At 44.7% G+C, this 15,939-nt stretch overlaps 1 protein-coding gene across 5 annotated transcripts in view; it reads right to left on the bottom strand.

Annotated features, from left to right (window-relative positions):
* Positions 1-236: 236 nt before the first annotated feature.
* The window catches only part of Slc38a1 (solute carrier family 38 member 1), a 73,235-nt gene continuing 57,532 nt past the window's right edge, over positions 237-15,939 (bottom strand). For all 5 annotated transcript variants that reach the window (XM_028789339.1, XM_028789334.1, XM_028789336.1 and 2 more), the window contains 9 exons: positions 15,661-15,743; positions 13,794-13,852; positions 13,565-13,675; positions 12,205-12,284; positions 10,403-10,503; positions 8,110-8,228; positions 7,474-7,615; positions 7,283-7,380; positions 237-5,536 (listed from right to left, as the gene is read on the bottom strand). In XM_028789339.1, coding sequence (XP_028645172.1) covers positions 5,435-5,536; positions 7,283-7,380; positions 7,474-7,615; positions 8,110-8,228; positions 10,403-10,503; positions 12,205-12,284; positions 13,565-13,675; positions 13,794-13,852; positions 15,661-15,743 — 895 coding nt within the window. In that variant the 3' untranslated portion in view covers positions 237-5,434. The remainder of the gene's footprint in view (positions 5,537-7,282; positions 7,381-7,473; positions 7,616-8,109; positions 8,229-10,402; positions 10,504-12,204; positions 12,285-13,564; positions 13,676-13,793; positions 13,853-15,660; positions 15,744-15,939) is intronic.

Genomic DNA, 15,939 nt, shown 5'->3' with positions numbered 1-15,939 from the left:
ATCTTGCTGAATAGCCCAGGCTGGCCCACTTTGCATTCTCTTGTCACAGTTTCCCACAATGCTGGATGGCAGGCATGTACCACCAGGACCAGCTACATCTGTGTTCTTGAAGATAAACTTCCATAAGCTAGAATCATGGACGTGGACAAGCCCCCCCCCCCCACACCCCCTGGCCACTTCAGTGCATGAAGAGCCCTTAGCACTATTTCCTGGAGAATCACACCGAGACTTGTAAGTACTTTAATTCACATTTTAATGTTTGAAAACTATGTTAACACTGCATTTATAGAACATAACTTCTTACATTTTTTTTTTATTTATACCACACCCCGGAGGAAAAAAAAATACCCAACTTTATGTGATGGACAGTGAACAAGTAAGTTTTGTTACCTGTGGTTCACTTTGGATGCCCACCTGAAATCATTTACAAGGTTTTTACATTAGTAAAATAGTGGTGTGCTACATGTACTGAGTCAGGTGGGGATCTAAGACACGCTGGACTCTAGAGACTGCACTGCGTACCGATGATTACGGTTCAAGTGTGGGGGGAGGGGGGAAACAGACAAGACAGTCTATGTTGGCATCAACGCTAAAAGGCAGACATGCAAGACCTTCAAAAGCTTAAAAGTAACAGATGTTCTCCTTCAACTCTGTGCTCAAATTACTGTTCAGCTCTCCTCTCAAGGATCCCAAAGTTTGGGAAACACCAATTCCATTTTGGAAACAAACAAACAAACAAACAAAAACAACAAACCCTCTCTAACTTCTGTTTTCACAAATTCTATGCAACAGCATCAACGTTAACGGTGAAAGAACATAATGTAGAGAAAATTTCTCCTTTTGGGCATGTCTGTTTCTATATGACAATAATTTTTTTTTCATAAATCATCCTTATCTGTAGCATCTAGACAACAGATTGTAATACCAGCGTAAGAGATCAGAGCAGTTATTTCCCAGACATTTCTTCTTTTTCCAAACAATTAAGGTTTTAGGCTCCAGATTTACATTGACAGAACTATGAGAAAGAAGGTAAAGTACTTCTGATTCCCAATCAAACCCACTAACATCTATGAGAACATGTATTTCTTATATGCCGAATACTAGTGACCTCTATTTCTGTGTGGATCAACATCTGCAAAAATATACAGCTGCCTATGTATTTACAACATATTTACATACAGACGAAGGATTCCTAAAGTGGGCCTCAGCTGCATAGATTCTTTAAGCCTGTGTACAGATAGGCCCAGTGCTTTGTGGTTCTTCCTCAGGGAAGCTCTAAGAAGAAAGCCGTCTGCATCCATTGGAAATTAGCATCGTTCTCCACAGACCCACCCCTTCAGACTTAGCATTTACTTTCAGTCATTACCCACAAATCCACTTTGAAGCCCCAAGTCTTTATTATTGTCAGCAACTCACTGCGTTTTGGACTATGTTCTGTTGTAGAAGGATTCTCAGATCTGCTATATTGAGAGGGAAACATTGTAACATTGCTAAGAATGTGATAACTTTTTCTGAGTGCCTGGATGCTCTCTTGAATAGGAAGGACCATTCTCAAAGCCTAGCCCTGTTCTAATCAGATAAAGGTTCTCCTCTAAATTATAAACCACACAGATGATCATACCTCCCCCCTCTGCCCTAGTGCAATTAACGAAGCCACCTCACATTGTGCTCAGACCAGGCTCCATGTCCCTTACAGCCCCTTTCAGCTCCCTCAGCAGTACAGACCTGTCACTAGAACATCCCGTGTATTAATACTTTCTATTTTGCAGTGGTGGGACTTAACTTCACCAGGCCAATACCCCACCCTACCATGGACAGGTCCCCTGAAAACTCAGCAGTGCCCTCAGGGCTGCATTAACAAAAGGCATTTTTAAAAGTTTACCTACATTTTCTGAAAGCCTCAGCTGGAGTTTTCACAGCTGTAAGAAAACAGACTAGTGCCTCAGGTGAGGTTCCCTAAAGTGCAGACACCCAAGTTTACTCAGACCCTTGAGCTGCCTCTGCAGCCAGACAGAACACAGTAGGGGCTACTTACAGTGCTCTCCCTATCCTGCATCTGCAGACATCGGCTGGGTTTTGTTTTTTTTTTTTCCTACCCTTCCTGGCTCTCATTCCTCAGCCAGGGAACCAATCACCTTCAGAGGTTGGGTTTCCCAAGCTTGAGGACAGGTTGCTTTATCCACCGAGTCTGGTGGGGCTGACAATTTGTTGGTAAGGCTCATGCTGCTGGCCTGGGGGTTGGGGGGGGCACAATTTGAATAACACGAGTTTGGGGGCTTGAGTTCTTGGCATAATTGTTACGGTGCGATGTCCCACCACAGACCTTAGTCTGCTGCCACCCGCCCCAATGCTCTCATATGCTTCTCAGCAGGGTCCACAAATACAAAAGAAGGATGGAGAACTTTCATACTTTTCATCTGATCACCAAGCAGTGAAGCACAGGAGACGCTGAGAGTGCCGTGTGCTGGCCCCCAAAGCTGGTACCTGGGAGAAGGGGAACCCTAACAACCCCTCTTCTTTGACTACCATCCTACACTCAGGGGTTTGAACTTAGCCCCTCTAATCTTCGAAGAGACCATGCTTCAGGGCACTGTGGTGGAGCCCTGAGCCCACTGCCCAGCAGGCCATCTGTGGCAGAGATGAACAGCCCGGATGCCACAACAGGCAGTGGGGTATTCCTAGATTACTCCAACACACCCCACCTCCTGTCTGGGGGGGGGGGGCTTGCCTCTTCTTCAGTCCTGTTACTTTATTTCAGCTCATCACTTTTCCCCCCGTTGCTCTGGAGGCCTCACTGCCACATATAACCCAACGAAGAAAAATCCATTCCAGGTTACTAAGCTTTGGAATATGTGCTCCCTGTGACCAGGCCTAGCCCAGGCCTAAAAGAGTAAGTTTTCCTTCTGCGCACGCTCTGTGAACCCTATTTCTAACAAGCAACACTAATCTAGGAATCTACAGTATTCTGTGTTACAAGAACCAGAGAACAGTTCTAAACCCAAAGTATGAAACTGGCCCTGGTCAACAGTGTGAAGAGGCTGTGTGCTGAAAAAAAAAAAAAGTTTCCCTCGGCGAAGGTCCACTACTAATTTAGCAGAAAAGTACCTGTTACATTTGACTGTGCTGTTGAATGCTACCTTACATCTGTGATACAGGTATGTTTTGGCTACCATTCATTATTCTGAACAAGAGTAAGAACAGTCCACTCTACAGAGAATACCACAGGAACTATGGAATTATTCGGCGGTACCTGACAAATGACAGAAAGAGCCATTATAATCAAATAAACTCAGGTACACCTACAAAAGAGGTTAAAAAGAAAACCCAGGTATCACAGAGATCAACAATGTGCGACCTGCAAATAAATATACTGTAAATAATACATTAGTTTTACCAACACAAAATCCAGAGGTCCGAAAAAAAAAATTACAACACATCCCAGAGTTAGTGCGTTTCTGAATTCACTTTGTGAATGTTAAAATAAGGGGTAAACCAGCAAGAGGGGAATGCAGCTTGCAAACCGAATTAATGTATTTTTTAAACAATGCAAACAGAGCCACAAAGCCAAATCTTCTAACATTTCCCATGACGTGGAAAGCGTTTGGGTAAAGGGCAGAGACGGCTGTGAGTTTTACCCTTTTTCCTGTTTAGGCCTTGTGGTCAGCTTCCTGGACTTGAGGTGAACAGAACTCTGGAGCGGTATGAGAAAGTAATGATGCAATGCAGAAAACAGATTTTCCTTCTTCCCCAGGAGCATAGTGACAGGTGCTCTGATGCCCACCCTGTCTGCAGGACTTCAGTGTGGTAAGGGACATCTCTATGTGACTCTTGTGAGATTCCTCAAGACCTCTGGGGATTTCAGACACGAGGAACAGCGTGTATAGCTAAGTGTCTGGGCCACTCTGTTAGCTTCTACCCACCCCCACGTAAGAAATCTGTGCTCAGTGCAGGTTTGTATCTGAGAATTTCAACCAGAATACAACTGGCTGCAATGTAGGCCGTTTACAGAGAGCTGTCACTGTGCATGTGCACCTCACTTACTGTATCTAAGCTATGGGCGGCCACAGGTATCCCCATCAGCAGGGGCATGGTACTCTGGGTTCCTTAGCTGCCGCATCTGAGGGGCTGGGAGAGAGAATAGGCAGCTCTGCCCTCTTGCCTGGGGCACACAGAACAGGCATCATGAGATAAAAGGAAAAAAGCAAAACAGACAGGGAGGGGCCTCCTGTCATCCCCAGCTGGAGCAAGAGTGGACACACAGTGACTTCAGTGGTCCTCCACTAAGCCTCTCCTGGGAGGTTGACTTTCAGGACTGGATGAAGAGTTAATGGAGACTAGAAATGAGGCTTATTTAAGGTAAAAAAATCTCCTATTTGTAGTAACCTAGATTTATAGATATAAAACAAGTCTTTCAAAGACTCCATTAAAGTAAAGTACCCAGTATAAAACAGGCTGACCTATCGCAGGCCATCCATAGGTACACGTTCTTCTCTGTTGCAAAAAGCTGGTGGACATGACTCAATGCTGCCAGGCTTACAAAGTAACATATCATTTCCCCTTTAACAATATGGGTGTGGGCTGAAGGTTAAGGAGTATGTCCCTTAGCATCTGGGCAGTCTCACTTGTTGTCATGGGAACCGAGGGACCCCAAGCAGGTGATTTAGCCTAAAGTAACTGTGGCGTCAGATGCCAAGGGGTAACCAAAGCTTCACTCCTGAGCTCTCTCGAATGTGTATTTTAATATACATACAGAGGCGCCGTGCTTAAGCCTTCCCGGCTACAGACACTCCCAGGGACTCGCTCCACGTGGGAGCAGGATGGAGTAGCAGCGGCAGGCCTAGGTCAGTCCACGTTGGGTGATCAGAGCTGCCTCAAATATTGGGCATGCTCAGATGCAGCCACGGCACCGCAGCCTGTCTCTCAAAGGATTGTCCCCGTGTGCTATGTTAACCAAAATAGGCAAATTATTTATGAAACCTTTTTTTTTTTTCTGAAACCTTATTTTTTTTTCTGTAAAGCAAAATAAATATATACAATTCAAGATTATTTTCTCTTCTAAAAAGATACAGACAGTGTGAGCGGAGCGTCAGTAGGAAAACAATCTTGGGAGCTGGGTATCTAACAACTGAAGACAACTGTCGATCATGTTTCTGAAGTTCTGAGAGAGAGAAGCCACAACAGTGGGAAGAGGGGAGGAGAACTGTGGGAAGGGCTGGACAAGATGGCTGCACGAATATCTGGAGAAGCAGAAATCCACGGTCCCTAAGCGGAGGTCCCAAGAGGACGAGGGTCCTTCTAGAAGTGAGTCTCTGAGTGGCAACCCGAGAGGAACCCTGTGCGTTTCTGTTTCTGTAAACTTGCAAAAAGAAGTGGCGGAAGGCTGTTGACGGGGACTGGATGGGTGTGAGCAGATGCCGGGCTGTTGCTGCTGGTTTCAGTGGCCTTCGTCATTGCCGGATGAGCAAGCCCAGTCGTAGATGACCAGGGGGATACTGATCAAAGAGAACAACACTCCCAGGCCCAAGAAAAGGGCCGCCTGCAGTAAGGAGACATGGGTTATTTCCAACATGGCCGACACTTTCTACATGGACCCCAGGAAGAATAGAAACCTCCGCCCGCCTCCATAGTGTCCCCTGGTATCTGGAGTTCGTTATGACCGTGGCTGAACTTTCAAGACTCTCTTCTAAAACTGGGGGAATGTGATCCTGCACAAGGGGCAAACGGCAAGCAGCTCTGGTGCTTCACCTTCTACTCTCGACTTCTGGGTCACCTCGGGTGTCTGCATGCTACAAATGACTGGGCCTCCTGATGAGTACCTCTCTACAAAGATAATAAGCTGGGTGTGGTGGCACACGCCATTAGTCTCAGCACTTGGCAGGCAGATTCCTGTGAGTTCCAGACCAGCCTGGTCTATACGGGAGTCCAAGCCAGCCATGGTTAGAGTTACAGAATAAGACCCTGTCTCAAAATTAAAAAACAAAACCAAAGCCCCAAAAACCAAAACCCAGCAACTCCAAAGAGCCTTGGGAAACCTAGCCAGCTCATTTTGATAGCTATTACTTATCAATCTACATCATTACTGAGAAACAAACATTTCTGCCTGTAAAAGCAAAGCGTATGTTGATCTGATCTCAGGGTATTGGCAGCAGGGCAAAACTAAGTGATTTGAAAGAAACGTCAACGAAGGCCACATGTGGATCGGTCAGTCCAGCACATGGGGGACATTAGCATACACACTGCTTGAACTTGATAACACTTCCCACAGGCTTTGTGGGCTGGGGTTGGGGGTTCTCATGAGAGCCAGGGGCTTAACTGGAAACTGGAAGGGAGTCAGAGCTAAGCAAACAGTAGTAAATGGTGTGGCTAATTGGTCTAACACCCCGTAGTCCCTGGTCAAGCAGAGCTTGCACTCTCTGGGAGACCCAGTTTTATTATGGGAGCTGGGCTGGAGAAGTCCTGGGCAGCTCCACTGTTTGTAGCTCTGGTAGGAGTTGGTGAATGTCTTGCCCTGGAAACTGATTCCTTCTTCCTATCTTTGTGAGGACTCTCTGCACAGGGATAGTGGATCTGAGACCCAGGGCTTTAAGGATGATTCTACTGGAGAACTCGGGTTTTACCAGCGTTGATGATCCCTCTCCGAAGTGCACAGTGAACCATCCATCCTGCCTGCTCCACTCCTCTGTTCTGGGTCCAGAGACTAAAGAGACATGTGTGTCATGGTGACTGCAGAGGCTACATTATCTGGGAGGCAGCTGAGAAGCTTTCTCCTCAGCCAAGCAAAATGGTTCTCCAGACCAGACCGAGCCTATAACCTGTTCCTTTATAGATCGAGCCACTTAACCCTGGTTCCTTTATTGTCCAAGCATATCATCTTCAAGATGCCCTTGAACTTCAGCAGACCCACAAACAATCCCAATAGAGAAAGGTGGTTCTGAATCCAGATCTGCTTGTTCCAAAGGTCAAATCATAGAAAACACACTGCCTGTGTCCTGGGTTGCCTTAGGGAGCCAGATGGTAACAAATCACTCCCTATCTTGCTAAAGACAAGACATTGTTCTACAGAGACACAGGAGTGCAAATGTCCCTTCCGCTAGGCAGTCAGGCTCTGAGTGAGAACAGAGGCAAAGGCCCAGTCAGAGCAACACTGGAAAAGCTATTGGGAGGACATGGGAAGCGTTCTGATCTGAAGCTTTGGGTCTCCCAAGGGGAGATTGTTTACTTACAAGTTTAGATGGGAAACTAATCAGAAAAATTAATAAGAGTGGTCTGGCAAGAGACATACCCAAATTCTTTGAGTGCCTTTATCTCCATCCTGGTTTGTGATTTTTAAATAAAGAGACGAAGGAAGAATGAAAATGAGCATGTTAGCAGACGTAACTCCTGCAAATAAAGAAAACAATTGTTTAGGGCTGTTACTGGAAAGCGTGAACCACAAAGAGCTTCTGGGCTCGTAAAACGACCGTAAAACCATACCTACGACTCCAAAAATATCCTTCATGGAGGGGATGAAGATCACCAACAAGTTGATAATCACCAAGAGGATGATGGTCACCAAGACATGGCGGCACAGGTGGAACTTCGTCTTCTTGGCCAGCTCAAATAATGATGATCGAACCTGCAGCAAAAGCAGAGCAGAGATTCCAGACGGCTCTTGACAGCTCCTGACCTTCACCCTCAGAAGAGCTCATTTATTGATGTATGGGATTCCTCACGAATTTTCTTAATGCTCGGCACTTGCTTAATAGTTTGAAGGTATGGAATCTTGACACCAAGTGTTAAGATCATGTATGAAATACTGTTTCCCTTTGGGTGGGGTAATTTCCACTGGAGTGGTCTCTATGGTAAGGTAGGACTGAGAGGCAAATACTCTATTATCTATATTTTTGTAAACAGAGAGCAGTGGAAGATCAGAATGCAGATCCAGTCCCTAGAAGCCACACTAACTCAAGGGTCCCACCTGCTGTCTAAGAGTGTAGAGGCTTGGGCTGAGCCAACAGTCAAGGACCAGAAAACCTATCTGTGGCAGGCTTTCTCCAAACACAATCCTGAAGTCAGAGAGAACGTCCAAAGCCCCGTGTTTCCCCTATTACCCGAAGGCCCTTTACTTACTGTGAAAAACAACACAGGTACCGTGAGGATGACAGCCACGATGACAGCCAGACGCACTGTCAGGATGAGAATGTCACCTGTGCTTTGGTACTTGTGAAGGAGGTCTGATTGAACTTTTTCTGAAACAAAGAGGGAGTTAGCAGGATATTAAAGGAGACCCTCAAATTGCTCAGTGACTGCTCACCTAAATAAGTGAGACTCTGTAAGAGCCAGGAAGGTATGTTGGCTGGTTTTGTGTCGACTTGATACCAACTAGAGTCATCAGAAAGGAGGGAGCTGAGGAAATGCCTCCATGAGATCCAGCTGTAAGGCATTCTCTCAATTAGTGATCAAGAGGATGGGGGTGGGGTAGGGTGGGGGGAGCCTAGCATGTTGTGGGTGGTGCCATCCCTGGGCTGGTATTTTTAGGTTCTATAAGAAAGCAGGCTGAGCAAAGCCAGTAATCAGCAACTCTCCATGGCCTCTGCATCAGCTCCTGCCTCCAGGTTCCTGACCTGCTTGAGTTCCTGTCCTGACTTCCTTTGGTGATGAACAGCAATGTGGAAGTATAAGCTGAGTAAACCCTTGCCCCTCAACTTGCTTTTGGTCACAGTGTTTCATCACAGCAACAAAAACCCTGACCAAGACAGAAGGCAAGGTTCTGAAGGCTTTGAACAATCTGCAAATTCAAGGAAATGTCTGTATGAGGCGAGTGCCATCAGCTCCGTGGCATCTGAAGTCCTCAGTACAAGGAGCTGCCTAGACCCGGAGGCTTCATCTGTATTATTGAACACATATTTGGGAGTGTGAAGCCCTTCCTATCTGCCTTTCCACACCAGAAGCTCACACCAAATAATGTCAGACTCCCAGGGGGAACAATGGGCCACACAAGCCTCTCTCCTTCCAACCTGCTCCTTCTAACTTAACTTCCGGTGCTCAAGCAGCAGGCAAGCAAACTCAAGTGCCATCAGAAAAGAACTCTTCGAGTTTGTATCCATTTCTCCCGCACAACAGCCATGAGTGCCTGAGAGACTTCCATTTGCCTCAACTCAAAACTATACAACCTGTTATGTCAAAGGCCGTGGATACCGAGACGGAAGCCGAGAAGGGCGTGAAAAACGCTCACCCTGGACGAGTGACTACCTAGCCCCTCACGACTCTCCTCCAGAGGTTCTCACTGCCACAATCTCAAGGTTGTGGGCAAGAAATTCAGATTGTGACCACCCCCACCCCCCATCATGGTGCCGCTGGCTTCTGAGAAAGGACTGGAGGTTATAGTAAAAAAAAAACAAAAACAAAAACAAAAAACCTAACTCATTAGATGGATTTTTCTCTCCTCAAAAGGCATTAACCACCTATAAATAGAGAGGATTCCCCATCTAATCACACAAACAAACCCGGGTTCTACTACTGTTGAAAAAATGGACTCATAACTTGAACAAGGTCCCTCAGGCCGTGAATGCTAGCTCTCTTTTCTCCCATCCCCAACCAGCCTTGTGATACAGGAAACCCTAGAACGGTATTTTTATAAGAATAAGGAAGGTGGTGGTTACCAACTCATTTGGCAGTGCTATCTATCCTCTGATGCTTATGAAATCAATAACCTTCCTCCAGGCTAAGTTAGCCTGTAAATCTGTTTAAATTTTAGATTTTGTGATGAGGAGTGAGTCCTAAAGAAGCATTTAATAGAAAGGATAGTAGAATCTAGTTAAATAGTTCTCAAACCACAACCTTCACGGAAGGGTTGAGCAAACCTGCAGGGGCACGAATGAGAAGCCCCGGCAGGAAAGGCCAGCCACCATCCTGACAGGGTCAGCAGCACGCAAAGTGCTTTCTCTCTACTTTATCTCTCCTGTCATCCCTTCGCTTCCCTGTGGGGCGCCGAGTTCCGGCGAACAATTAGGTGCTTTATTTTTAATTAACGTGGATTTGTCATGAGTGTGGGCTCTGCTCTTTCTCACTTTCACTGTCTCTCTCTCTCTTTTCTATTAATGGAATCTGACCCAGTTTGCAGTGTCAGGTAGGAAAGCCGTCTCTGATGTCATTTTAAATTTTCCTAAGATGGCATGCTTCTAAAATGCAATTTCTCCGAAGAACAAAACTCCAGAGGAAAAAAAAGAATTTATATCTTCTTTTTTCAGTAATTATTCTACTCTGCAGCTTGAATGAACCATTATCATTTGCTATGAAGAAAAACAGAAGAGAAAACACAGATCCTCTGTTTACTCTTTGGCTTCAATGTAGAGTTACTTCAGTATTGGGTTTTCCGGTTGCTTTTAAATACAGCTAGGCATGGCCAGCAGAAGTAACTTACCGTAAAAAGTCAAGTACCCAAAGATGGCCGTCAGGAAGTACATGACAAACATGGCAAAGAAGGAGATGTTGGAAACCATCTGCATTTTTTTCTGTGACCGGCTAAAAACAAATACAGAAGATTTTTTAAAAATTATATTGCTGACCAGCTCTGCTCAGGCTAATGTGTCCCCAAACCAGCTGACCCCCTGCAGTGACGTGGCTTAGAGTAATTCTTTAATAACAAATGGGTGCTGTGAAGCAGAGCCTGGGATTACTCCTGAGAGCCCTTCCAAGGTGCTTTTAAAAGCGTATCATGGGCTCATCTGGAAGATAAACAGTTTTTAAAAAGATGTTTGTGGTGTGGCTGCTTTGGCTTCCCATGATGACCATGTATAGGAAAATTCAAATGTTTTCCTCTCAGCCCAAGAGGTGAGTTAGATCAACTGATTGGGTCATGTCAGCTGACTGGGTTCTGGTTTGGCTTAGCCTCAGGTATACCTGGGCTATCTCCAAGCATTCAAGAGCTCTCTGCTAAAATGGCGACAGGCTCCAGCTCCCAGGTCAAGCTTCCACTGGGGTTGGGATGACCCTTCAAGCTGAGCTACCAAAGAACTATGGCTTTAGACCAGTTATAGATTCCCATGAGGCTGTCAGATAACAAAGGTGTCATGGGGAGTCTAGAGAAACAGGAACACTGGAAAGGACTCGGTAAAAGGGGGTCACAAACTTAATACTGACTACTCACTAAAATTTTTTTTATATATATAAAATGAATGTAAAGATATATTTATAAAATTCTCTATGTTCGGACCAAATGGGAAGAACAAAGTGTGTGTACATAGATGTAGGCATTTCAAAATATAAATCCAGCCTTGTATCCGTTAGCTAGGAGACTCAAAAAAAAAAAAAAAACACTCAAGAAGAAACCCTGCCAAGTGCTAAGGGATATCTCACAGCGGGAATGGCAGCCATTGTGTGCTCCTTCTGAGCTTAAGACTGTGTGGTGACAGTCTTTATGTAGAATGAGTCTGAAGACCCTGGGCTAAAAAAAAAACACATATGAGAATTTATAACGCGGCCTTTAACTCTCTCTGAGACAACATAAAAGCTAAACCCGTAGGAAGGAAGGGTGGTAGTGAAGAGAAGCTGAGACAAAGGGATTGTGAGTTTGAGGGTAACCTGGGCTACCTAGTAAGATCCTACCTTAAAAACAACAAATTCGATTTCAAAACAACTGTATGTAACAAAACTCAATACAGATACTCGAACTCTTAAATAATAACAATATTTGGAGAAAAAACAAAACCAAAGCAAACTAAAATGCCTACATTTGGGCAGTGGGTGTGGAGACGGCTCAGTGAGAGCACGGCTAGAATTCAGATTCCTAGAAATGAAGTGAAAAGCTGGCATAACCGGGGGCACCTGTAACCCCAGTGCTTGGGTGGGGGGAGGGGAAGGGGGCTTCACTGGGCTTGCTGGCTACCAGCTTAGCCAGAGATTCTGTCTCAAGGAGGTATGGTAGGAAGAGTGGCTGAATCTGAGCACATCCCAGCATGGTGTGTACACACACACACACACACACACACACACACACACACACGACTAATTAATTAAGGCCAATAGCTTGTTACTTTCTTAATTTATAGCCAAAGATACTGCTCATTCTGGAGCTTCCTTAACACAGGGCTTGCTCGAGAATGGTAGGACACCAGTGGACGTTGAAACCGGATGTGTAAGTCTGTGTGTATTTCCACACAGAACCTGCCCGTCGGTAGGCAAGGTAATAATGAACCAGGTATACACAAGCGCAGGGAATCTTACTCTTTGAGTTCGCTGTAGATCGGCAGCACGGACGGGTGGCAGACAAACGCGAACGCAATGGTTGGTAAAGCATACACCGTCTACACGAAGGAAAAAGAACACGCTCAGGAGAGATACTTTCACCCACAAAATCACGCAGCTGTCTTAGGTCTGACTTATTATTAGCCTGCTCCTCAGAATCCCGGGATTATGTGATGATTAAGAGGATTTTGGTCTCCAGATAGGAGCAGCTCTTCCAAGAAGGCTTATTCAGCAGAGCCACCAGACTCTTCTGATCAAGGGACTTAGACCCGCCCCCCATGGTGAGTGTCAAATACCCCAGCACAGGGACACTAGGTTGATGCTGAACTAGTCAGGTACGTGGGTCCCCCATGCAGCTGAGAGCAGAGGATAGGGCATTGCTCTCTGACATCCTTTAATAAATGATATGACTTGTTTAAAAGACCATGTCTAAATCAGGAGGTGATGGGGCACGCCTTTAATCCCAGCCAGCACCCTGGAAGCAGAGGTAGGCAGATCTCTGAGTTCAAGGATAGCCTGGTCTACATAGTGAGATTCTATCTCAAAACGAACAAACAAAAAATGGTATCTAAAAAAAAAAAAATAGTAGAGAGTACCATAACTCTCTACTTTGGATGAGTATATTTTTAGAGAGTAAAGAAAGAAATCTATTGATTTTCTTGGAGGAGATATTTTTTTTAAAAAACACCCAAATTCAGCTTCTAATAAAAACAAACAAACAAACAAACAAACAAACACACACACATACACACAAAAAATGCAACTAAAACTAAACAAACAAAAAAACAAATGAAAGTAAAACAAAACCTGAGAGAGAGAGTAAGGAAAAGTAACGTATGTTATGATATAACTGTCCCAAACACCTTCCAACAGGAACCCGTGACAGGAAAACACGACCTTCAACTTCACACAGCCATTGGAAGCCCCCTGAGGGTTCCAACCCAAGTCTTACTGACTACAGAGGTGGCTATTGTCTTCTAGGCTGCCAACCAAACCACAACTGTACAAAGGTTTCTACGGTGCTCAAGGCGGAGGTTCCCTCCACACCCTCCCACAGCAACAGTGGGCTGAGGGTGTGACTGATCAAAGCACCACCCAGCACGCCACACAGGAAGAGAGGCATGAAGACAATCGCCCAGAGAGGTTGTTACAAGAGTGCAAAGGTAAAGGGTGTGACCGAAAGCATGGGTGTGCAGCACAGTTGTGTATTTCTCAAAGGCGTGTGAATGAGTAGCGTACAAAGGGATGGTGTGCTGTCTTCTTTTAAAGGTGAACGCATCCCAAACAGGTGGTTACAACAAGCACAAGAGACATTACTGTCCTTGACAAAAATGCTTACCTTTGAGTTGAAGGTGACATACTTTGGTGTGCATGCATCAGTCACATTAGCACTCACTGTTGAGTTCTGTTCCACATTCATGCAAGGAGTCTGAAATTTCTTGTAGATGACCTGTTATTGAAAGACACAGGAGAATCAACGGAGACTATATTAAAGTCAAGACTTGAACAGCTGCCCCAGGGCCTCCGACAATGTCAAAACTGCAGCTGGTGCTTCCACCGGAACTTACCACTATTAGGAAAAAAACCATGCAGCTCAAGGAAAATCCACTAGTGTAGCCAAGATACCCTTTAAAAAAAATAAAAATAGCAATTACTTTCATGACTTCATTTCTTGTAGGCATTACTTCAAGCACAGTTTGGGATGACAATATGTCCAAGAGTCCATGTGAAAGCAAGATGCTACCACTTGATAGTGCCACTTTACTTGGCAAAATCATAATGGTAATGATAGTAGGGCTTTGAATAGAAGCATCACATGTGGCATTTTGGTTCCAGGAATACCTGGCATATTCCAGGACACAGATCTTAGAATCTAGGGAAAAGGGGGGGCCTCTGGTTTTGGCTCTGAACCTCCATATTGGTGCACCCTACTACCAAACCTATTTCCTTCTTGGTTTTCCCCACAGCTCATTCTTGTGCATTTTCTGTGGGAATCCTGAATGGTACTGATAAACTCTCTCAAGGAGAGGTCAACACAAGTGGACGTGAGCTTCTGGGAACAAACAGATCAGTGGTTCTCAACCTTCCTAATGCTACAGCCCTTTAATACAGTTCCTCATGTTCTGGTGACTTCCAATTGTAACATTATTTTTGTTGGTACCTCATAATTGTAATTTTGCTACAGTTATGAATAATATTGTAAGTATATGATATGCAGGATATCTGATATGCTACTCTTATGAATGAAAGGGTCATTTGACTCCCTAAGGGGGTCATGACCTACAGGTTGAGAAATGCTGAAATAGGGCATTTGAGGGCCTAACTCCTGTTGGAATGTCTGGGAAAGGTGGCCACCTCAACCTTCATAATGGCACATGGCCTCCCAGGAACTGCATTATTCTCATCCTCATAAATGGATAAATTCTCTACTATAATGGGGAAGGACTGTTCTCTACCATAAATGGAACAGACACACCTACAAAAACCCAGAGAGCAGAGAAGTAGTTAAGAAAAGTTACTTATAAACTTCATAGACATCATGCGACTGACTGACACATTTTAGCTACTCTAAGATAAAAATGAACAAACAAACAAACAACCCCCAAAACTCATAACTATATTTGGAAGAATTTGAATATACAGTTTGCCTTAAATTAGCCTAGATTTTAAAATTGCAACTTGGAGCCTACGGACAGATGGAATCCTGCCTTCATTATTCACTGTGTGAAATTCCCGAAGCCCCAGGCATGCTTGTCTCCAAATATAAGCGCAAAAACAAATGTCAAAACCAAATGGATGGCTTGGTGATTGTCTACCATTTTTTTTTAACTTTAAAACTTTCCCTTTGACGGGTGGAATCACTAAGCCTGGCTGTACTCTAAACCGAAGACTGATTTATAACAGTTCTGTTTTGTCTTGGTTATCAGAATGGAAATTTCTAATATAAATGATCAGAATATTTAAAACCACAAGCCAGACAAAGACAGAAGATCTTGAATTTAAGACTCAGGGAGACCCTGTTTCTGAATTCACAGGAAGTAGAGATGTAACTCAGTAGTACACCATTTGGGTAGCATGCATAAGGCCTTGAGTTTGATCCCCAATACCACAAAACACAACACAACACTACTTAGTAGGGGAATTCCATTTTCTGGACTTTTCTTACAGAAGACTGTTAAGCTGTGCTTCTGAAAATACTAAGCGTCTACACTGGTTCCAGAACTTACTTCCTCCCAGCTCCAGCTCAGTAAAAAGGCTTCTCAGAGTCTACACTGTGTTCTTAATCTCATGTTAACATGTTAGCTCTCATTAACCCTTCCAGTTTACGGTTTATTTCAACTATCCTAATAACGCAAACAAAGCTGTCCGTTTTCTGTTTCTGACTTGTCTGGGACTGGACAGCCTGTGACAAAGGTCAGATCTTTCTTTGCTCACCCAGGTTCTTCAAGAGACACAGAGGGAGAATTATGCCAAAGGTAACCATCACCACCAACACTCGGCCATCTACATACCAGGCTCTGGAAGACAAGTAAGGGCTGGGTTACGGTCTTCAATTGGAAAATGACATTGGTGAACCCCATCATGACTTTATCGCTTGCCTCATTCCCATAGATGGAAGTCCCCCGCCCCCCGGCTAAATAAAGCATTCCTATGAATTATTTATGAACCACGGCTTCAAAGCCAACTTCCAGTGGGGCATTCTGTCAGGTTACA

The sequence above is a fragment of the Grammomys surdaster genome, unplaced genomic scaffold (genome assembly GCF_004785775.1).
Source record: "Grammomys surdaster isolate TR1022 unplaced genomic scaffold, NIH_TR_1.0 125818, whole genome shotgun sequence".
NCBI classification, from domain to species: Eukaryota; Metazoa; Chordata; class Mammalia; order Rodentia; family Muridae; genus Grammomys; species Grammomys surdaster.
Note: the sequence above shows the minus strand (reverse complement) of the source record. Positions and strands in the feature narration are given on the sequence as shown.